Below are 24090 nucleotides of genomic sequence, written 5' to 3' on the forward strand. Positions count from 1 at the left end.
CCATAAATCTGCGTCAATTTTTGTGCCTAAAATAGCGAACATGCAAACATGCATGTACTCATGCATGCAACTAATGGGAGCTAATATCATTTACTCAGCCATGTGACTATGTGATACATCGTTTTCCACTTGACTCGCATGAGTACTAGTCATGTGAAGAACCTCTACTCCCATGCCCATGCATAACAAGATTCCATCCATCTGCAAATATATTGAGTATATATAACTTAATTAGATTGTTCAAAATGATATATTAGTCGCCATCAACAATGTTAATTCACTTGTAGTTGTTGATGTTTTCACTTAGAATGTTTGTAAAGGGTCTGTATGCCTAACATTACTCATATATATATATATATATATATATATATATATATTAATGATATATAACACTTGGCCAACTCAATTAATTAAACCACAGATTTCAATGTGAATTTATAGTAAGACAGCTATATCTCACCAACTTGCATGCCGGCCTAGCTTGTATTAAATGATCCAAGTGGGAAACCATCAAATTCACTACTTGGTCGCACACAGTTACAAAATTTGAGTAATTGCTATGCTTATAGAATATAAAACCGAATTATGTGTCAATTTATCTGCCATTTAGTGTTATATATGTGTAATTTAAAAAAGATTAATTACACTAATGTAGGGGGAAAAAAATGCATGCCTATGCAATTAATCCCTACGCCCATAGCAGGATATATTGCAGCTGAAACCTACTCCTTTTATTTATTTATTTCTTTTCCTTAAGATTCCATTAATTAAGCTAAATGCCTTTCTAAGGAAAGAGAAATCTAATTAATTTATTTCCATACATAGCACCTAGCCTTCATGGAACACATGCATGCTTGCATGCATTTTTCACACGAATTGCTTTCTTCCATTGCATTTTCTGTTAGGAAACATGCTTGAAGTGATAGTGAAGGAGATTCATTAGTATTAATTAGGAGTGTCTTAAAGTAGCAAGATCACTACTGGATCCAATGAACTGTACTAGTTATCTAGCTCTTAATTAGTGCAATCAATTAAGGAATTAATCTTTCTTACTCTATAAATTTACTGTTAGATTGAGCAGTTGGGATGTTCCATAGCACTTGCGTCCCTCTTTTCTACTGCATGTATTGCCTTTCCACTGTTAATCACTGCTACTGACATATGCCAATCAAGAAAAGAAATTAATATCTATCAACATTGGCTTCCTCTCACTCCTTCAAAATAATAATTAAAAAAGAGAACAACCACGTATGAAATTGTACTGGTCAATAAAGTCTTTTCGTCACTCTCTTCTCCTATAAATTCACATCATCTCTTCTTCTATGTTACTGGTCTTCATCATTTAGTCCCTCATATTAGCTAGATATATTATAATCTGGTCACTATGGAAGACAAGAAGCTTATATTCAAAGCAAACTACCTCAAGCTCTTCTACCACCACTTCATCACTTACTCCCCTCATCTATTCCTCATCACCATTGTAGTGCTACTCCTTCCACACCTCTCAACTCTAGTCATACCCAATCTTGGTATCAAACTATCAACTCTTGCCATCGCTTTCACCCTCCTAGTCTGCATGGTGACTATATGCATCATGAATCGCCCACGGCCGGTTTACTTGATCGACCTCACGGGCTACAAGCCGAGTGATGCCCACAAGGTGACACGCAGGACCATCTTGAAGCAGTTCGTCGACTGCGGTGAATTCACCGAGGAGAGTTTAGTGTTCCAAAGGCGAATGCTGGAGAGGTCGGGGCTCGGGGAGGCGACGTACTTCCCTAAGTCGCTGTTGAGTATGCCGATAGATACGTGCTTGACGACGGCCAAGGAAGAGGCCGAGACGGTCATCTTTGGCGCCGTCGACGAAATCTTGCGAAAGACGGGGGTGCATGCGAAGGAGATAGGGGTGTTGGTGGTGAATTGTAGCCTCTACAACCCTACGCCGTCGTACACGGCTATGATCGTGAATAGGTATAAGTTTAGGGGAGATGTCATCTGCTACAACCTTGGAGGGATGGGTTGCAGTGCTGGACTCATTGCCATAGACCTTGCCAAGAACCTCCTTCAGGTTAGTTTATGTTAATCGAATGCTCTTATGCTAGATTAGTATTCGAAACCGCTAATTACTTTACAGCTAGTAAAAATTACAATTCTTTCTACTGTAGAAGGTCTACAGTAGTCAGGTTGAGCTAGGACACGCCTAGGAGGATATGCGCAGGCCTGAAGCATTTGTTAATATCAGTACCACTTGCTTCTTGTTTGTCTGATGCTCCTAGTACTATTTATCTGTTTATGTCACAAATATTTTCTTTTATTAAATAGTTCATGCATACTGCAAGCATGATGTTTTAAACTAGCTAGCTTCTGCTATTTTCTACAACAAAATATATATAGTTTTTACATACATCCAATTACAACTTATCAACCACCCTGATCAATGTTCCTCAGTTTGCAGTGTAGAGGAACATGGACTCAAGGAGTCATTTAATGCAAACTTAGTATTCACCTCTATTAAAGTTTGCTTTCGTATGATCCGCTACAACACGATCAAATTCCATTCATCACACAAGCCCATAAGGGAGCTCCACGTTGGCAATTCCATAAAGATGGAGTTGTCATGCAATGGCTCCAGGAACGTGTACCATGATCAAGTAGAGCCCTGGCTACTAGAATGCGGGCTTGATCAGTAAAATAAATGGGTAGAGTAATTGCAGGTGGGTGGATGCTAATTTAATTTTTCTACCAACAGAGAGAAACTGAGAGTAAATTTTATTACAGAGTGTGTCAGTCTGGAGTATTGATAGATAGATTAGTAAATACCTGCGGATATATATACTATTGCCGTTGGGTTGGGTTGTGTTAATTCTTGTTTTCTTTTTAACTTTATTACTATTAAGTTTTACCTGCTGGATTAGTAGCATGCATTCAATGAAGGGGAATGCCAAGTACCAAACTGTAGGAAATTTATGCAGTCGAGGCTGCTGCTACCATAAATGAGGCCGTTGTGGAAGTGAGAGCACCGTTCAACATCTTTATGTGATCTGTATCTTTCATGCATGTATTAAGAGGATTGATTTCCAAATCCATTTGATTTCTGTCTCAAGTCTGGGCCATTCTGACTTGCTAGATTAATGCACTGCATTAACTGTACCTGTAGTTAAGGCAAGCACTCTTAATCTCTTAAATATGCATATGGAAGAGATCACTTGCATTCATGAAGTGCACCTCTTATTGCATTTGCTACTAGTAGTATTCAAGCAGGTAAGTGCTAATTCTTTCACCTGAAATACTAACGTCAATCAAAAACAACAGGTGCATCCAAATAGCTACGCATTGGTGGTTAGTACTGAGAACATGACACTCAATGGATACTTGGGAAATAACCGATCAATGCTAGTCACAAACAGTTTATTTCGCATGGGCGGCGCCGCCATCCTCCTCTCCAACCGCCGGTCGGACCGCCACCGTGCCAAGTACCGCCTAATCCACACCGTCCGAATTCATAAAGGCGCCGACGACCGGAGTTACTCGTGTGTCACACAGGAAGAAGATACCGATGGAAAGATCGGCGTATCGCTCTCGAAAGACCTAATGATCGTCGCCGGCGAAGCCTTAAAGACTAACATTACAGCACTAGGCCCATTAATCCTTCCTATATCTGAGCAGCTCCTATTTTTAGCAACCACCATACTGAAGAAAATATTCAAATTCAACATCAAAACTTATATTCCCGACTTCAAACTAGCACTTGAGCATTTCTGCATCCACGCCGGCGGCCGCGGAGTTCTCGACGAACTGGAGAAGAACATAAATTTGAGTCCATGGCATATGGAGCCATCAAGGATGACACTTTATAGGTTTGGCAACACTTCGAGTAGCTCACTGTGGTACGAGTTGGCCTATTGCGAGGCAAAAGGGCGAATCAAGAAGGGTGATAGGGTGTGGCAGATTGCATTTGGGTCTGGATTCAAGTGCAACAGTGCAGTTTGGGTAGCTCTGAGGACTGTTGATGGTGTGAAGGAGAACCCTTGGGTTGATGAGATCTCCAAGTTTCCAGTTCATGTGCCTAAGGTGGTACCTCTTCTTATGTAAATTTTGATTAGCACTATATATAACTCTGGTTGTAGCCTTTTGAGGCATGCAGTTGAACTTAGCAATTTCATTACTCTAATTAAGTTACAATAAATTATATCTCACTTTATTCTTTCATTGCAGCAATTAAGCTACAATTCCACACCATTCTTAGCAAATCTAATTAATCTAGTAAGTAAGATTCACTAAGCATTAGCCAAAATATCCTGCGACTGCATGTGCCTCATACTTAAACAAACCCCTTGCTCTTGGAATTAATCTTCAGCAGACCATATAAAGATCCCAGAGAGCTTCCCTTCCGTCTTCAGACTCTTGCGAGCACTAATTGCAGTGTCTGCAGTGCTAAAGCTTAATTGCCACAATAGTCCCTCCATTGTAGTTTAAAAACTCTGGGTATCGTAGTAGCTCACGTACTGTGACGCTATTGTGTTTGAGTCGTACCCATAGAATTCGAAGTTTACATATATAGTCCATAAATATTTGAGTACTTAGCCCACAAATTAAGGTTGGTAATGGTATTTTGCACTTCCTCATGATCATCAAATGGATCCATGGAAGCAAATTTTATAACTCTATTGTTCGTAATTTGAGTGATCAGTAGTTGCCGGATGCACTTGGCGAATGTGTCGCAATCACCTTGGAAATTCTCGTACATTGTTGACATACTCAAAAAGTCTTTTAATTATCTTGAATCTATTTATAGGAGACTAGTTTTTGGTAGCCTTTCTTGAGTACCTTAGAATGGCGGTTAGAGTCTACACAATCTAACTTTCCTCTGCGGAAGGTCCAAAAGATAAGATGAGATCCCGTCAATGGTTGCAATTAATTTTTGGATAAGATATTGTTTTCGGATTAGTTTTTCTTGCCCACCCACCCCCCCTCTAATCCGTTTCTTTTCAAGCCCTATCACATCAGGTTACGTCGGTGGCAAATCATGCACTTAACTCATTTGAAATGATTTTAGATTAGCTAATAATAAAATTACTAATTTACCATTAAAGTAACAAAACAATTCAATAATTCATATCTCACTTTATTCTTTCGTTGCAGCAATAAAGCTACAACGCCATTATTAGCAATTGTAACAAATCTAGTGAGATACACTAGGCATCAGCCAAGAGGTCCTGAGACTGCGTCTCATACTTGAACCCCTGGCTCTTGGAATCATCAGCAGACCATATAAAGATCCCAAAGAGCTTCCCATCCATCTTCAGACTCTTGCAAGCACTAATTGCAGTGTCTGGAGACACTACATTTGAGGAGTTTCCAGTGGTAAAGCTTGCCAAAATATTCCCTCCATTGTAGTTCGAACTCTGGGTGTTGTAGTAGTTCACGTACTGCGACACTGTTGTGCTTGAGTCATACGCATAGAATTGGAAGTTCACATAGTCTATAACATTTGAGTACTTAGCCCACAAAGCTTTGTAATGGCTTTGCACATCCTCATCATCAAATGGAGCTATGGAAGCAAATTTTATGACTCCAGTGCTCTTTAGAGTGGTCAGTAGCTGCCCGATGCACTCGGCGAATGTATCGGAGTCGGCTTGGAAATGCTCGTAGTCGACGTCGACGCCGTCGAGATTGTATTCTTGTATGATGCTAGTTAGCGAAGAGACTGCGTTAGCAACCCAGGAGTCTACTGAGGAAGGTTTGAAGTATGCCGGATTACTGTCCACGCTGTCGCCACCGAGGCTGAGGGCTACTTTTACGTTGGAGTTGGCGGCTTTTATGGCAGAGACGTCAGATGGCGAGAGGTTGGCGGAATCCCAGAATATATTGAACTGGCCGTTGGTCGGAGAGGGAGGTGAAGAGGTTGTGTAGTCGATGGCGAAGGCGAGGATGAAGTGGAAATTGACGTTTGGATTTATCGGGACGTCGGAGAATTTGACGTCCCGGAATTGAGCTCCGATGTACTCTCTGAAGAGATTGGAGTTCTCTGCTGTTGTAAATATTGGTGTAAGAAGTGGGAGAAGGGATTGCACAAGAAAGAGCGAGAAGAAGAACTTTGAGAGACCCATGATGGAGAGTTTGGATTAGTGTTGATGAGAATTGGATTCGGGGAGGGGTTGTATTTATGGCAGCTTGGGGAGTAGAATGGACTTGGAAGATTAATTCTCGGCAGACTTTTTTGAAGCATCTAGAACGAAGGTTAGAGTGTAGAGCAACCAAATGTCCTCTGTGGATGCGAGACGAGACACTGTTTCTGATGGGGAGCTTGTACTCTGCAATGGCAAAAGGAAAATTTACTAGATCTACCATTGGTAAAGTCCAAATCAAATATTATTTAAAGTCCAAGTCAAGGAAGAATTAATTGGTTAAGTATCAGTCGTCATCGAAGCAATTACACGTTTACATTATTATTTTTAGCAACGCAACCAAGAAAAATCTACAGGATCACATGTATCTAGAACACTATATACGACTGAGATTATGGAAGACTTTGACTCTTCTTCTTTCTTTCTTTATGTTGATGAAATGGAAGACTTAACTAGCAGTCGCATTGCCAAACTTTTACCAGATATTTTCAGAGGAAGGAAATGTTCATCTGATGGAATTCCTTTGCACGTTCATTAAGTAGCTCAGAGCAGTTCAATAAGTGAAATGGGGTGATGGATGATTGGCCATTTGGCCTTGTCAGATTTGATCATTAAGAAGTACAGAATCCGAGGAATGTGCCAATGCCTGTAAGAAACTTTACATTGGAAGAACTGAACAAAGGTGGAGTTACCTGTATTTTATCTCGAACTCCATAATAGCAGCCACTGATGTGCTTTTGCCTGAACTAATTTATATCATGTTAAGCATGGATTCACTAGATCAAAAGGTTGTGGCAGAACAGAGGAAAGAGAAAGAGGAAAAGTCAGAAAGAAATTGAAGGCAAGGTCGCAACAATATGCTCTTTCATTCACCAAAGTTCTCCAGGAACCACATAAATCTTGTGTATTTCTTTTGCAATTTCAAACTTGGTATAATATGCTGCTTGTTATTGCTGTCATACAAATATACTTCTGCTTATTTGACGTACACACATACTGACAAATAATAACATTACATAAGAAATTCAAATTCCAGGAGAATTTAAGAAAAGACAGAAAAAGAAAGCAGTGGTTTTTGAGCGAACAATATCTAATTACAAAAACATTAAGCAACCCTTCTTTCTCATCTGATAAATACATAACTGAATCATCTTAAATAACACAATATATAGATGGATCAATTTTCCACAACTGTATGCATTTGAGTATCCAAGATGTCGAGGACAAGCCTGATACAAGCCCATATGATCTCCGTGGAATCAACTTCAATCCAAATTGTTTCTGTATAATTGGAGCAGAGCCTCTCTGATCCATCGGTCATCTTCCGCAGAGTTAGCCAAGTCTCAAAATCCATTCTCAATGTGCTCCAACTTGGAATAATTGATACCATCCACGATATCCTAGCAATGAATTTGCAGACCTTGCACAGGCGTTTTCAAGCTTTTAGCCATAAGAACACTGTCTGAGAGCAACTGATTCTTGCATAATACCTTGTTCAGGCTTGACAGTATCTATTGCAGAAGGGCCTGTTTTAATATGACCCCTCAGATTAACACCAAGTTGCAGGGCACTGTCATCCAACCGTACAATAGAGTTTATAGCCTTTAACCATTCATGCAAACCAACTTGGGCGTCATTTCTCCTCATCAACTCCAAAAGCTCAATAGCATCCTTTGATACTCCACGTTTAAGTAGAACTGTGCTGAGTGTCCTGAAAGTTGCATCATTTGGTGGTACACCTGAGGCAATCATATGCTGAAAAGTTATAACGGCCTCCTTCATTCTCCCATCTGATGCATACAAGCCAATGACACTATTATAGCTTAATGTGTCAGTAACAAGTCCTAAATCTTGCATCTCTTGACAAATCCTATAAGTGTCGTCAACCCTCCCAACTTTCTTGTACAAGCACATCATCATTGCATAAGCAAACTCATTTGCTTTTCCATTTAGTTTCAAGTTTTCAAAAATTTCTTCCGCCTCTTTAACCATGGAATAATCATTATAAAGGTTTATCATGCAATTTGATGAGTAAACATCTTGACTATCATTCAATGATTTGAATATTTCATATGTTTCTTGAGCTTCTCGCAAATACCCCACCTTCGTATACAACTTGATCAAGGAGTTGCAGATAATCGAGTTGATACCAAAACCAGCTCTCTTCATTAGTTCTACATACTTCACAGCTCGTTGGACATCTCCAACTTCAGCATATGCATTGATTAGAATCGAGTAAAGAACAATGTCACCCTGTATTCTGAAGCTGACCATTTCTTTAAATAGATCCTCTGCCAATTGCAGTTCACCAAGCTTAGCAAGGCTAGAAATTACAAGAGAATATGGAACACAGTCGTTTACCAAGCACACCTCTTGCATCTTTCTGACATAGGATATTGCTTTCTTAGGCAGCTCTGCAGCAGACAAAATCTGTATGAGAGAATTATAACTGCAACTATCTGGAGAAATTCCATACTTCTCCATGTTGTCAAATAATTCACAGGCCCTATCATACATCTTTCCCAAGCCATACACTTTAATCATAACATTGAAGACAATAACACTGAGCTTTTGCCTGTCTAAGCAGCAACTAAATGCTTTTTCTGCTAGAGACAAGTGACCATGCTCCCCAAATGCATCGATGTTAGCAGAAAAGCACTCCGAACTCATCTTATCATGGAACTTCTCAAACCAAGACCATGACTTCTCAAGCAAACCGGCACTTAAATACATCCTAATCAAAGCAGATTGTGTATACTCATCAATCACAAGGCCCTGATCTTCCACCTCCCGGACAAGAGCTTCAGCTTTCTCGACCATGTTCCTTATGGAATATGCATACAGAAGTGTCCTATAGCTCACAATATCAGGTACCAGACCAGCCGCCTTTATCTTTGAAAAGCAAATCTCTGCTTCACCAACATCATCACCTTTTATGTAGAGTGATATGAGGATGTTATATGTTCTTGTATCAGGAAGGCACCTGAGCTCATCCATCATTGCCATCAATGAAGCAACTTCTTCTAAACGGCCATCATTACCACAAATATGAATCATAGTGTTGAAAGTAACTATATCTGGAATGATTCCTTCCCTCAACATTTGAGCAAATGTCTCTGAAGCTTTGGTAAGCTGTCCTGCTTTTCCATAAGTGTCGATCAAAGTATTATACGTGTATAGGCTATAACTCTTTTGAGTCTCAGGACCACCATTCATGTCCGAAGACCACCTTTTGAAGAACAGCTCTGCCTTTCCAAACTCACCAGCCTTCTTATACACTTGAAGTATAATGCCCACTGTCACCTCATCAGGCATCATGCCTTGCTTGTACATATCGCCAAGCCAGATGAGTGATTCCCTATTCAACCCCCCTTTGCAGTAAGCATTGATCAATGTACCATAAGTTGAGTTTGTTGGTATTAACCCATCGGATTTCATCTCGCTCCACAGGCTCCCAACAAGGCCCCATCTCCGAGCTCGTCCTAGAATTCGAAGCATGACATTGTAGTGAATCACATTGAGTTCATAGCATCCCTTTCTTTTAAACCAATTGAAAATTTCAAGCGCCCTCCTCCAATCCGTCTGCTCCTTGAGAATTATGGTCCTCTCCTTATTGTTAAGTCTTTCTTTCCACGGATTGAGCGCCTCATCAAGGTCTTGAACACTCTCTAATGCTTCCAATATCGCTGGAATACACCCGCCGTAGGAACCCCAGTTGTTCAATTGCTTGGTCTCGACCTTGCTCTCCGAATTTGTGCATTCAACCCTTGATTGTAAACAAAAACCTCCATTTTTTGCTGATCCCTGAATCAAGTTTCGCAGAAAAATCTGATTTTGAGCTTTCCAACAGCCTCGAGACCTTAAAGACAAAAGCTTTGGTGTCGTTAAAACGACAATAGTGCTAGGGTTTCGAGGGACGAGGCTCCGGAAGCAATCGCTGGAGTTCAGCATATCAAATATGGGTTCGGAGATCAACTGTTCTATATTACTTCACCAGCCTAGTAAATTATAACGAGAGAGAAAAAAAAAAGAGTGTTTCCCATAAGATCGGGATTCGGATTTGCTGAGAACTGAGAAAAATTACTAGGAAATGGAGCGAAATTGCGCACTTACTAGTTTCGCCTCCTCTCGTCTTGTCGTCGGACTCCTTAAACCCTGTCGCCGCTCTATGACTTAGCCCTACGACTTTATCCATATGTCTCGGGCCAGACCCGAAACTAAATATATGTGGTAAAACACGAACGGTTTTTGATAATTTGGTAGGAGGCCAAAAAAAAAAAAAAAACATGATTGGTGTTACCGTGCATAGTCTTGGACGAAGCTGAAAAAAAAATGTGTACCTACTTTAACCGTATTTATTTAATGTAGAAGCAAATACTGAATGTTTATTGGGTGCATAATATATCTATAACTGGTTTATAACACGTTATGTGATATTTTCACAAATATATGGTATATCAACACACTGCACAGGAGTAATTATTCAGGGATTCACATGAAAAGATGAAGCTTACTCTGTTATGTATTGTTGATAATATTTCGAATATATTAACCAGACTGTCTAATTATGAGCATAGATCCAACCTCCAGTCGGATATGTGAATCAAATTGTATACAAAATTCAAATGATACCCAAATTGTTTCATTCCTATGGTGCTATTCAAACAAACCAGCCAACCTCCTCTGGAATTCTATTATATGTTTAAAAGATGGAACAACACAAAATTAGTCGAATCATCAGCAGAATACTTTGTTATAGTAGAGCGGCATCTCGACATTAGATTTGGTAAGCCATCTCTGAGTTTCTTGACAAAATCACAATAAGATTTATTTACAGTGCTTCTTAAACCAGACACCAATATTAAGAAAGCTTTCGAAATCAGACTGTGGCCTGCATCAAGGAAAACAATCAAGGGGATGAGCGAAATATAATGGTGCTGTTTCAATTATCATGATACAGACTATAACTAACCTTTCAATTCCATGGACATCCTCTGGGAATACAATCACTTTGACCTCGACTCCCCTCTCCCTTAGAGTCCTTGCATACTGAGATTTTGGAAAAGCATAAGATGGAAAGCACATCAGCTGACACAACATTCATGAAGCCAAAGTAGTTCATTTTTCTGGTACTTGACTATTAGAGTTATAAGCAAGAGATTAAGCTAGTGCTGGAAAGGACCAATCAACCAATCAGATGATGTCTTCTCAATATAGCTCATATAACTTTGACACCTGTATGTTCAAGTATTATCTTGGAAACCTTTTAACATAGGAGTTTGGAGCGAAGTTATTTGGCTGCTTTCCACATATCAAGGATCTTTATTGTGCTGCTTTCCACAACTAAGAGTAGTTCTAGCTGAGGATATTGCTACATGACCACCGTTTGGGAGACGGAAGCATGATCAAGCATCTAATTCACTACAAATAGAAATCTTTTTACTGTCCCTTTCCGAATTTGGGTGATAGTGCCAAAGAAATGCACGAAAACTACTAACCTCCGAAATTTCCCTTGTAAAGTTAGACCTGTTTATTTTTGTTAAATCTACGAAATATCTTCTTTTAATTATTTCATGTATCCCATTACCATAAAAGGAGAAGTTTATACCAAAGGCTAATTCATACCTGTAGACCATTAGAAACAGGGACTCGAAGATCCTGAGCTCCCATGAGGAAAAGAATGGGTGTTTTAACCTGCAGAAAAATATTCATTACACATTACAATCGGCAATATTAATAAAAAGTAAATCTTCCCTCTCATAGAAACTCTTGCACTACATGTTAAAAATTATTAACAACACTTATTTCATGGATGATTTAACAATATTAGTTTGTTTCGTCGAGATAAAGGGCAACCATGAGGCTCTCAACTACACAAGGTTTGCCAAGGGAGATGTATGTAGCCTTTACCTGATTTTTAAGAAGGCTGTTTTCAAATGGGTTCTCTGAGATGAAAAGGAATTTGTACATACCAGAGTTGAACTAAGCTTTAGAAGTCCTTATCCTAATTTGTCTTCCCTAAATTCTGAACGAAATTAGCAACCTATCTTCTTGTTCCAAGATTAACCCATCTAGTTAGCAAGGATATGGATGAAAAAGAATCACAAGAATGACTGAATGAGGAAAGCCACCAATTCCCAATTTTGCAAAGATTAGCTTAACTGCAACAATGAACTAAAGTCGCTACAAAAAGCAAAATGCTACTAAATCCCATTGCATCATATCAGTGAAGGCAAGAGAGCTCTTCTTCAAGGAGCAGACATCTCCCAATTAATTATAATTAGCTGTTCATCCCCTTGAGTTGCAGATTGCAGAAGTTCACTTGAAACTAAAACTATACCTTTGAGATGTGTGAAATTGGTGACATTTCATAGAAAAGAGTAAGATATTCGGCAGAAGGAGACTCTGTGAAGTAATTTTTCCCTTCTGTTCCACAAGCCTCCACATAACACCAATCTGGGATATCTGTAGTACCAACCATTAAAGATATGTTACAAACTGGATTTCGAGCAGCTGCCACGACAAACCTATCCGGAGCCTGCAAAAGATTGAAACAAATAGGATGTAATATCTGTTGAAAGTTGAAACTATGCATTACACCTATATGCAAGAAGACAGTAAGAAACAAGGTAGTGGATGCCAATATCCAGATGGAGAATATTTAACACTAAACCTGGCCAATCAAATGAGTTGTTAAAAACCCTCCGTGTGAACCTCCAAGAACAGCAACTTTAGATGCATCTACAAGTCCTTTGTCAATGACATAGTCTAGAGCTGTAAGAACGTCTTGCACATCCTGCTCACAGAGAAGGACAACAGGTATGGAAATGATAACACATGGTTATTTCTGGGCAGAAAATAATAACAATCGTTAGAATATAAAAAATATAAAAGAGGAAACAAAGATAGCACCTGAGATCCAGCTTTTCCTGGGAGAGATTGCAATGCTTCCTCTCCAAAACCCAATGAACCTCTAAGAGAGTCAATGAATTAAAAACGAACAAAATGAAACTGATGTACCAAATCACGATTCTTTTACGAGTTAGTCATTCAATTCTAAGTCCATCACGAGTCTTTTGTCATTCAGTGCGAAACTAATGTACCAAATCATGATTCTTTACGAGTTAGTCATTCAATTCTAACTCCATCACGAGTCTTTTGTCATTCAGTGCACAATAAATTCATAATTGATGAACCAAATAACAAATATGAACAGCAAAAGTTGCAAATCTTAGAAGTGTAGAAATGACCAGAGCTAAGATGATGGAAATCTCTTCCAGAAAATCAAATTACATACAATATCAAAACATTGGTTTCATTGTCCAGCAACAACACATGAACAACTATCTAACCAATTCTTCATAATTTGTAAAGCTCACCTATAATTTACAATAAGCAAGTTGTATCCCAGTGAAGAAAGAAATGCCAGTGATTTTGAATAGCTTGTCAAGGAAACTGAATGTGGGCCACCATGAAGGATTGTAACTGTCAGATTACTTGCTCCATCCTTAGATGATATAAAAATGGCCTCAAATGGAAGCTTACCACCTGTAAGAGATTGAATATGAGAGGAATATCTTTATTAAACAAGCAATTAGATGGCCATGAAACCATCCCTAGGACAACTTTACTAATATCCAGAGTGTCCAGAATAAAAATAAATCAATTTAATAAATGGATATGGCCGGATAAGCTCAAAATATGGCGAGATTCGTTTTCAAGATTATTCGTTGTATATTGGGTTCGTTAAATGTTAAACCCCTTAATCCCCTAACCCATTAAGCTATAAGCGAGTAAGGGAAGAAAAAATTGGGCATGGTCAATTCTTAGACCAACCATGCCCTAGCTTCCTTCCTCCCTCTCTCGACGACGACGGTCTTCTTTCGACACCGACACTTACTTCCTCCCTCAACGCTTGATGATGCCTTCTTTCTCTCTCGATGATGCCTACTTCCTCTATCGATATCGACAAGCTTCTTAGGAGCTATCAATCCTTCCTTCACTTCTCCCTCCTCTTCTCTAATAGCTTTTACCCCCTCAACATTTCTTCTTTATCCTCTCCACCATAGGATCACCATCGATATCAATCCCATGTTGGCGGGCTTCTTAGAAGCTTTTTTCATTTATGTTTTCTTTCACCGAGTTCATTGCTCTAAAGCACGGATATGCTGGGGACACGAGCACCTTGTCGACACGCCGTCGACATATGTTGGATACGTCGCCGAGTATCCAATAATTAAAAAAAGAAATGGACACGTCGTGGACACGCTTACAAAACTCAAACCTTGAAAAAAAAAACCCAAATTGCAATCTACCTCAAATCTCCTTGCTCGACGACTCTCACCGACGAGCTCCTTCTCCCTCGACGATGCTCTTGATGAGCTCCTCTTCCCTCGACGATGAGCTCCTCCTCTCCTGCCGCTGACGAGCTCCTCCTCTCTTAACGTCGATGCTCATCTCTCCCGCTGAGGTCTCTCTCTCTCTCTCTCAATCTCTCTTTCTCTGGTTGAGTTGAGGAGGAGTGGGTAGGTAGGTTTTTATTATGACTAATGGGTAGGTGGGGTTTTTTTATTTATTTATACAGCACTACAACAGTGACCAGTGACGCCAATTTAAAATTTAAATTTTAGTTTTTATTTGATTTAAATACTATAAGTTAGTGATGACCAAGATCTAGTGAAATTTGATGTATTCTTAATTACAGGTCAATAATTTATAATTTTACATGTATATATATACATATATCTATTTTACATATTAATTTATTTATTGTCGTATTCTACCCGTGTCTGTATCCTTTTTTTTTAAAGATTTGTTGTATAGCCATGTCTGTATCGTGTTGTGTCCGTGTTCTTTGTCTGTGTCCGGCTTCATAGGTTTATCAGTATGCTTTGGATCTTTTTATCTTTGTTTCATTTTTTCTAGTAATGCTCAAGACTGTAGAAACATTGTCCTCTTTATTTTGTTTTCTTCTGTTCATAGTTAGTATGTGATTGTTAGATAGTAGAGATATGTGACTATTTATTAAAACAAAAAATGTTTTGATGTCATATTACTTCTATAAATAAAAAAAATGCTTTTGTAAATTTGTAGCAATGACTATTCTAGTCTCATTTTGTCCTTATTCTCCATTTGGTGGCATAGTGCGCAAATTTATTTAGTGTATATATTATCTAACGATGCAACTTGATTTTTTCTATAAACTTTTAAAGAATGATATTGATGCAGACATCAGTGACATATTACACGACAATATGTATCAGTGCAGTTCCTCCTTTAAAAAATTAATCTTAAGTCAATTATTTTTTTATATATTTACTATTTATAGTGTTTAAGATTATATTTACTTTTTTTGCAATTGTTTAGAGTATTATTTTCTTATTGTTATTTGTAATATCTATATATATGCCAGCTTTTTACTCAAGGACTAATGAAGAAATGGAATTTTTTTAGATTTATCTTCAATGCGAGTTTTTGATGTGAAACCTTAGTTGAGAATAGAGATGTGAAAGCCCGTTCCTTTTCTCTTTCTTTCATCATCATTTCTAGAATCCCAACAATCCTATTATTTTACATCATTTTGGTATCAGGGCTATAATTTTTTAGGACTCAAATCTTCTCCAAACCACTTTTTCTCTCTCCATCATCCATTAGTTTACCCGTGCTACCATCTTCCCTAGCCTTTATCACAATTTCCATCGAGTATAAATAGCCCGCCTTCCAGGTTCTATACTGCTCTACACTTTTCCTTAGTTCGAACTTGCATCACGAATGTCAGATCATCACGAACTCCACCGCATTTGCAAGAGGAGATCATCGTTGTGGAAGAACGAGAAAAACCAATTGTGAAATTGTGCAAGATTTTGCCAGATGTGGAGTGTTCGTGCATCATCCAATAGTCCCTCATCACATAAATGAACCTTCTTTCTCTGCCATAGCCTATCCCAAAGTTTAAATTTAAAATTTTCCCCCCAAAATACTAAAATTTCCTTTCTTTTCTTCCTTACCTTATCTACCAAAATTTTAAAATTTAACTTTCCCTCCAAACTACCATAATTCTCTCATCTTATCTATCCTATTAGACTCAAACCCACAACCAAAACCAACCTAAACCCAACCCAATCCGACCCATTGGCCTTAACCCTAACGTCATTCCCACCTATTAGCCTTAAGTCATCTTCAACCTCAATATATCTAAACTTACCCTAACCCCAACCTAATTTCTTTCTTCACCAGACTCTATAGCAGCAACTTCTCCACCGACATTGTTGCCGCTAGCAGTGCTCTCCGCTATGTCATCACCACCATTGTTACTCTCCATTGACGTCGATAGTGTCGCTCTCCACCACTGCCAACGCAATCTTCTCTGAACTCCACCTACCATTGTCTGCTTGTAGCTGCCACCCCCTATTCACCCTTGCTGCGTCTCCATCGACTTCTTCTCTCGTCCCTATGATTGGTGCCCTTTCTAAAACTGAGGACAAGTCTTAACATTAGGAAGATTTGGGTATAAAACTCTAACTTGAAGGTGAAGGTAAAGGTATGAAACCTATCCCTAAGCATAATGATACTTGGCTTGAATGAAGTGACTTGAAATGGTAAGAATCTGAGTGAGACCCTAGTTTAACGGTGGAGGTGTGGAACCTATTCATGAATCTAATGATATTTAGTTTGAATAAAGTGACTTGAAGCGTCAGGAAACTGTAAGACTAGGGCAATATGAATACTGCAGGGGACACAGTCGACAACGTCGAGTTTTCTCCCACTCGAGGAGAATGATGCAGACATCAATGACATTACACGAGCATATATATCAGTGCAGCTCGTCCTTCAAGAAATGTCTTTTAAGTCAATTATTTTTATTATACATTTGCTATTTATGGTGTTTAGGATTATATTTACTTTTTGCAATTGTTTAGGGTATTTTTTGCTTATTGTCATTTGCAAGGTCTATATATAGGCCAACTTTTTATTCAATCGGGGTAAATGAATAAATGAAATTTTTTGAGATTTATCTCCAACATAAGTTTTGGGTGTGAAACCCTAATTGAGAATAAATATGTAAAACATCATTCCTTTTCTCTTTCTTTCACTATCATCGTTCCTAGAATCCTAACAAACCCATTGTTTCACATCAAATATACATTTTTTATGTATGTTCTATTGGTATAGATTGAAAATATACATATACATTTTTTATGTATGTTCTATTGGTATGGATTTGTCTGTTATTGTTCTATGCTATGCCATGACAATCCACAAAAAGAAAAAGAGCAGAATCCAGTACAGAAAAAAGAAACTGGTAGCATAGACAATAGGGTTTTCCGTTAGTATTACCATTTGAAAGGTCATTAGAAGGATTACTAACTGGAATTTTCAGTATACTGAATTTATGTTCTGACAGCAAAGATCCAACCTGTCACAAAAGCCAATAGAAGAAATCTTAATAATATGTAGTTGATGGCAGAAAGTAGAATATCAGAAAGTTCAGAAACAAATTTAATAATTGAAAAACTTGTTAAGACAACCTTATTAGAGGACATCAGAAATGGAGTCGAAACATCTACCCAAGTCCATGTACTTGACTGCTCGGACACGTGATATCCATATTTGATTTTAGGAGGATCTATGGGACTGCTGGACACTTGAAATTACAAGGGAAAAAATGAAACTCGGATAAAGAAATCCCACTAGATAGCTTGAATGGCATAGACTTACCAGCAATAACATTATCTCCATCAAGTGCAAGAATATTCCATGAGTAAGATGAGTCTTGGGGACTGATTCTTGAAACTTTACAGCTGTGAAAGAAAATTGCATATCAACAGAACAGAACTATTAAACACCAAAGAGAGAGAGAGGCACATATGGAAATCAATGTTACCTCAAAACATTTACAGAGAGTATGACTTGCATACTTCTCCAATAAGATGAAAGAATCATTGTAGATCCATCAGAAAGCCAAGGGTCAGAGAGGAAGCCTGAACAGTAAAGACCAGGAAAGCAACTGTCCTCAGGACACATCACAACTGGAACCTGAAATATTTCAGAAATTAAGCTCGCAACAGGAGTCCAAGAAAATCATAATTTGATACACCAGATCAGAAACAATAATTTGTAATCACAAGAAAATTCCAAAAAATTCACCCATCTGTTCAAAACATGGGTTCTTGAACAGGTATAACTGTCTATCATCATTCTTCTCAAGAGTTCCATCATTGTATCATGATCATCATTATCAACATCAGCATGCCAGACTTATCCTTGTGATATGGTATAAGAAAAAAATCATAACTCAAATATGAGAATTTTCTAGCCGATATCAATATCCAATACGGTGTCGACAACTCAACCATAAGAAAAAAGGGTGTTGACCAAAGTGAAAATACTCCAAAAGAGGATGCTATGAAATTATCCACATACTTGGCAGGTAAAATATCTTAGTACTTGCCATGATGATATCCTTCAACAATATTATATATTTCAAATAATCTTGGGCAGCCTTTTTTTGTTGTTGTAAAGTTAAAAACTTATATGGCTTAGGACAGGTAAATATGTTGCTAGAAGCCTAGAACAGTTCATGGTACTGCAAAATGTCCCCAAGCTACCTACATGGAATCTCGCAGAACCTAAACCTGCAAAATTATGGCTTACACATCAATTTCTTCCTGCTATGCCAAACTAAACCTAATTGTTTCATTGTTTCTGAAAGTCTTCTAAAGAAATTGCTTCCAAATTTCTGCAAAAGTTGATTTCGCATAAGTAACAGCCTTTAATCAAACCTTCATTTCTCAATATCAAATGTCTTTTGTTGGTGGTACATAACTTGATAAACACATGCCTCCAGATGATGTAGTTTTGTTGTTCACATTTTCCATTAATCTACAGAATTTTCAGGGTGCACAGCAATAGCAACAAACAAGGGAGCATTGGAAGTGACACTAAGAGGTGAAATCATGACATCAATATATAAGACTTTCCATGTCTATCACTACCTACAACATTCAAAGAGTAACTTACTCAATACCCAGCAACTTGGATGCTAAGTTAGCACTTGGACAGGTATTTTAGCCAGGTAGTTTGGCAGGCAATTTAAGTAATCCAGTGAAACAGAAACACGTTGTTGTCAAGACGTCCCAAACAAAATGAAAATGAGTTTTTGCAACAGGAAAAATAGGGAGATACCACATCGGTAATATTCACACATTGCTGCAGTAAACCATCAGCAGGCCATTCGATTTTATGCAGCGAATTTGTAGCTGAATGTACTCCACTATCCACAGAACTTTTTGCAGATAGAAACACAAGATACTTTCCATCTGGACTGTCAGATAAGAACTCAAATAATTTAGTAGGAAATACACATGCTAAACTACTAAACAGGACACACACGACAATATTTAGTACATGGCTACTAAGCACCTTCCATGTATCACATGCATTGCAATACTGAAAGGCAACTAATAAACACAGAAAAATGTCATCAGAAGAAAAAAAGAAAAGAAAAAGATAGAGCTCCTTAATATAAACTGGTTATTGCAATAACGGAACAACCATGGCCGAAGAGATAAGAGAAAATCCTGAAATATTCAATACAAGAAAAGACTCAAAAGGTAAGCTCACTGCTGACAACACAAAAGGTTTGAAACATCACATATTTCTTGCTAACAACTATGTCTCCTTAATGGAAGCTGGTTAGATGCGAACAACTATGTCTCCTTAATGGAAGTTGGTTAGATGCGAACAATTATGTCTGCTTTTCTCCCATATTCAACTACATTGAGTTTGTAAGAAATACGCAATAGCAGGATAAAACCAATGATGACCGTGCCACCATCACCACAGGGTGTGTTGAGCGACTTGCCTCGGCATGCCCAACCGTGCTAGTAGCACATCCTTGCCAGTGGCACGCCCTACGTGCCACTAGTATGCATTTATAATATTTTTAATAAATTTTAAATATATTTTTTGGTCTTCGGTATGTTGATTTTTTGTTTAAATATATGTATTAAAAGTTTAAAACCTACATTATAATATTTTATCTTTAGATTATTTTTATAAATAGCATATTTTATTAAACAAGCAACAGTTAAATATAAATATTATTTAACAAATACTATGATTAAAGACATTCAGTAAAACTAATAATAATGATTGAACACTCAATAATATAATTGAATACTCCATAATATAATTGAACACATGATATTAATTGATAATAGTTTAATAATTAAAATTAACATCTGGTTGAACGTAAAATGACGAGAAGAATCAAAGTCTTTATTTACTAGCACAAGAATAATATGAGAATGTTGCATTAAATACTGTCGATATTTTTCAAAACTCATTCACTGATAGTATTGCTCGTTGTAACGTCTCACATAGTCTTCATACAAATAAAATTTTTATAATTCTCCTATGATATGATATGAATATTGAACATGTATGAAAATAACCGACACAGGCACAAACACACCATAAGCATATGCAGATTGTGAATATAGAGTATAATAATGATGTTCTAGCTCTGATGGGTGTGATTGATATGATGATAATTATGATGAACTCATATCATCATGTGGGTGTACCTCTCCTGATATCCTGCTACCTATAGCCTCTCAAATCCTCTGTAAAAAGAATACCTCTATAAAAAGGTAGTGTAACAAGGATGCATGTCTCATCTCCATCATCACCGCCACCAGACTGAGTCTCGTTATTATTATTATTATTATTATTATTATCACCATCATCATTATCATTATCATCTCTAATCTCATTATTATTAATTTTATCTAAATCTTCTAAATGATTAATTGATTAGTTGATTTGACAATGATCGATGAAAATAGAAATTTTTTTAAAAAATAGCTCCACATGGCATAATGACCAGCAAGCGGCCGTGCCGAATGGCACACGGCTTACTGACCAGGGGTGTACCACTGGCACACCCCATGCCAAGTGCTGTACCATTAATGGCACGGCACGGCCATCCATGGGTATGACTATTGTTTAATCAAATGTCTTTCAATTTTGAGCAAGCTCAAACTGCTTCTCGAGTGGCAATGTTTGAAAAGCCAAGTAAAGGGACCCAAAGATGATCCAATATTAGGTGCGGCAAATGCATTGTATATATAACAAATGGACAATTGACATAGCACTACTTCACTACATACATAGAAGGAACTATACCAGAATGCACAGGAATACATTCCAATACTATTCCAATACTAATATATGCAATAGTCTAAGTCTAACAATAAAAATGATCATTTTTCCTCCATACTTGAATCCATAGGTTACTCTATTAGACCATTGAATTTTACTGAAGATCAGTAAACAAAAGTTGTCTAATTTTTTCTATACAGAAAAATGATGTTGTGAAAACTGTAAAGTATATAATGATACAAGTAGAAATCTTTTAAGCTATAGTACAATTGAGCATCAAACCACGCCTCATGAAATTTCAGATATACTACTTGATTTCAAGAACTACTGAGAACAAAGGGAAACACTGAATACTACCTAAATCGTGGAAAGAAAGCACTGCTTAAGTCATCAGTTAACTTGATTGGAGATGCAGAGTTTTCGACAACGTTGCCACTGCACCATGATAAGACACAAAAGATTAAACAATGGTAAAACATAAGAGCATCAACTAAAAAACTAAATAGCCAAATTTACGTGACAAATGAAATAACGAAAATGATAACAGTAACATGAGAATATTTTCTGAGTACAACAACATACTCACTCTAATGTATCAACATGTTGTTCTTGATAAGGATTGCATATAGCATAAAGTGCACAAGGTCTGTTATAGCAATATTTAATACCAAGTTTTCTTGGTGTTTTTTGTAGATTATTCTCCGATGACCAACCTACAAAAACCAAATAATTGAGACATCCATTTGAAGATGATGGGGACCAAATTACTTGACCAACACTTAAGGTTCTTGAAATTCCCTCAACTGCTCGTACTTCCCCACTGCAAACAAGATAAAGGGTATACGCCGTAAATTTTAGAAGTTCTCATGACAAATAATTTGGTAGAACTTGTAAAGTCATAATCAAGTTAAATATAGACCTAGCAATATTAACAACAAACAGAGAAGGATTCCTCTTTTTGGAATAGGTTTCACCCCATTCCTCTTCCCAATCTCCTTGACCTTTCCAACTATCACAGTCCTTCTCAGATGATCCTTCTTTCTTGTATCCTAAATCATTGAATACTGGCCTAGGTAGAGGTGGCTCTTCAGCAACATAGGCTATGAGATTTTCTTCATGACTCCATGATATTCCTTCAAACCTGTATTGACAATAATTTACAAGTGTACCATTTTAAATTATTAAATGGAAAGATGGACTAAAGTACAAGTTACAGTAATAAGCTACAGGATAATCTACAAAGTAGCTATATAGAACAATAAGCTCATTTTGACTGGAAATTTTGTATGCAGTTGTTTACCATCCATCAATATATAGTGTCCCATGAACAGACTGTGGAATGTGTATTTCCTTCTCCAATTGTGATAGAGCCCATATCTCAAGTTTTGTAGGGGAATCATTCTCAGCATTCCGCACTACAAGGAGCTTTGATCCTGATGGTGATGGAACAATTGTTGACACTCCAGTCATTTCAGTTGGAAAGGGAGACCATTGGAAGTCCACAGTACGTTTACTAGGCTTTGAAATATGAGAAGATAGAACAAATTTCCTCCTTTTATTAGCTAAGAGGTTTGGTTGGCTCATTGAAAACATTGCCCTGGAAGTGTTTGCTGCAATAATTGAAATGAAGGTCATAGTGGTTGGATTGTTGTGCAGAAATCATAAAATTAATTAAATGATGAAAAAGAAAGTACAACAAAAACAAGTTTGCAATCGCTCAAAGGGAAAAAATTGAATTAGTAAAAATCAGAAGTCCATACCACTGTCAGACTTGAAAATCCATGCCTTGTCAACACTAGGTATCTTTGTGAATTCTTGCAGCAATTTAGCCTGAGAAGCATATTCGTCTAACATTGTTGGTTCCATTCCCAGTGGGATTTCTTTCTCTGATGCAACTTCAGACACTTGCATAGCTGATGAGGAAGATGAAATCTGGCAAACACTGAGGAATGATAAAGATAAATCGCATAAGTCAAAATGCTAAACTGAAATTAATACACTCATAAAGAATGAGATTAAACCCCTCAATCATCGCCTACTTAATATAAATGTCCAGTGCCTCGTTTGCTTATTCTTCATCGTCCTCCAAGAGAGAAGAAAAATACCAAAACAAAAATTAACCATCTTCCTCCACCTAAACTACGTCCACGGCGACTAGTTTAAATGGTTGCATGAGCTTAAGCTGCAACTTATCTGCTTGTCAAATAGGCCTTGCAATAACATACATAAAACGCACTAAAAGACACAACTCCTTAACGTTTCCTTTAGTAGATAAGAGCAGCTATATCAATAATCTATTGGCATCTATGACCACAAAGAAGCTCCATTGTCCTAGAGACCCAGCATCAGGACTCTCCAAACCAGCCAAAACGGAGAAGGCGATCGCGAGTACCCAAATCCACAGAGTTGCTAATCTCCAAAAAACACGCAATAAAATTCTCCAAATCCAAGATAAAACAAATGGGAATCTTCATATTCGACGGAAATCCAACAAAGAATACAAGTGATCATGAACCGCTTTCGATTAGAAGAAGTAGAGAAAGACGAGAAAAAAAAAAAAAAACCCAGTGAAATCGATTAAGAGAAGAAAGTGAGAGAATCTTACATGGATTTGGGGAAGAATCTGGTAGGAGCTGAAGTGGTCGGGAATTTGGGAGGGAATAGTCTTTCGCCAAGACGCAGTCCGTGCAAACGCGGAGCAGCAGCGAAGACAACAGTAGCCATGGAACTGCCTCCTATCTCGAGTATATAATAAGTGACGCAATTGGTCAGTGAGCTCAGCAGTGTTACCTTTTCC

General features: G+C 37.8%; 4 protein-coding genes across 4 annotated transcripts; 1 reads left to right on the top strand and 3 right to left on the bottom strand.

Annotated features, from left to right (window-relative positions):
- The first annotated feature begins 1312 nt into the window (after positions 1–1312).
- LOC140783903 (probable 3-ketoacyl-CoA synthase 20) lies at positions 1313–4196 on the top strand. Its single transcript, XM_073131036.1, has 2 exons — positions 1313–2068; positions 3313–4196. Exons 1-2 carry the CDS (start codon positions 1385–1387, stop codon positions 4090–4092), a joined length of 1464 nt encoding a protein of 487 aa, XP_072987137.1. The 5' UTR covers positions 1313–1384; the 3' UTR covers positions 4093–4196.
- A 908-nt stretch (positions 4197–5104) lies between these two features.
- Positions 5105–6303, bottom strand: LOC140801687 (chitinase 2-like). The gene has a single exon (XM_073156921.1). It carries the CDS (start codon positions 6108–6110, stop codon positions 5196–5198), a length of 915 nt encoding a protein of 304 aa, XP_073013022.1. The 5' UTR covers positions 6111–6303; the 3' UTR covers positions 5105–5195.
- An 876-nt stretch (positions 6304–7179) lies between these two features.
- On the bottom strand, positions 7180–10379 carry LOC140801673 (pentatricopeptide repeat-containing protein At1g73710). The gene is made up of 2 exons (XM_073156899.1): positions 10242–10379; positions 7180–10126 (listed from the first exon to the last, which is right to left on the bottom strand). The coding sequence occupies exon 2, from the start codon at positions 10077–10079 to the stop codon at positions 7572–7574; it is 2508 nt and encodes an 835-aa protein (XP_073013000.1). The 5' UTR covers positions 10080–10126; positions 10242–10379; the 3' UTR covers positions 7180–7571.
- Positions 10380–10646: 267 nt separating this feature from the next.
- On the bottom strand, positions 10647–24059 carry LOC140801681 (acylamino-acid-releasing enzyme 1). The gene is made up of 18 exons (XM_073156910.1): positions 23899–24059; positions 23054–23235; positions 22594–22903; positions 22213–22434; positions 21880–22113; positions 21651–21728; positions 19314–19452; positions 18013–18164; positions 17847–17929; positions 17657–17772; positions 17466–17544; positions 13508–13676; positions 13041–13101; positions 12802–12924; positions 12469–12666; positions 11754–11822; positions 11101–11177; positions 10647–11019 (listed from the first exon to the last, which is right to left on the bottom strand). The coding sequence occupies exons 1-18, from the start codon at positions 24015–24017 to the stop codon at positions 10956–10958; spliced, it is 2475 nt and encodes an 824-aa protein (XP_073013011.1). The 5' UTR covers positions 24018–24059; the 3' UTR covers positions 10647–10955.
- Positions 24060–24090: the final 31 nt, after the last annotated feature.

This window comes from Typha latifolia, chromosome 1 (genome assembly GCF_019914945.1).
Source record: "Typha latifolia isolate L0001 chromosome 1, TyphaL0001v2, whole genome shotgun sequence".
Classification (NCBI taxonomy): Eukaryota; Viridiplantae; Streptophyta; class Magnoliopsida; order Poales; family Typhaceae; genus Typha; species Typha latifolia.

Coding starts and splice junctions, on each gene's coding strand:
- LOC140783903 (XM_073131036.1), top strand. CDS start 1,385: ATGGAAGACAAGAAGCTTATATTCAAAGCAAACTACCTCAAGCTCTTC. Junction 2,069..3,312: donor TTGCCAAGAACCTCCTTCAG/GTTAGTTTATGT, acceptor CAAAAACAACAG/GTGCATCCAAATAGCTACGC.
- LOC140801687 (XM_073156921.1), bottom strand. CDS start 6,110: ATGGGTCTCTCAAAGTTCTTCTTCTCGCTCTTTCTTGTGCAATCCCTT.
- LOC140801673 (XM_073156899.1), bottom strand. CDS start 10,079: ATGCTGAACTCCAGCGATTGCTTCCGGAGCCTCGTCCCTCGAAACCCT.
- LOC140801681 (XM_073156910.1), bottom strand. CDS start 24,017: ATGGCTACTGTTGTCTTCGCTGCTGCTCCGCGTTTGCACGGACTGCGT. Junction 21,729..21,879: donor CAACATGTTGATACATTAGA/GTGAGTATGTTG, acceptor ATCATGGTGCAG/TGGCAACGTTGTCGAAAACT. Junction 13,102..13,507: donor TTGCTTATTGTAAATTATAG/GTGAGCTTTACA, acceptor TGACTCTCTTAG/AGGTTCATTGGGTTTTGGAG.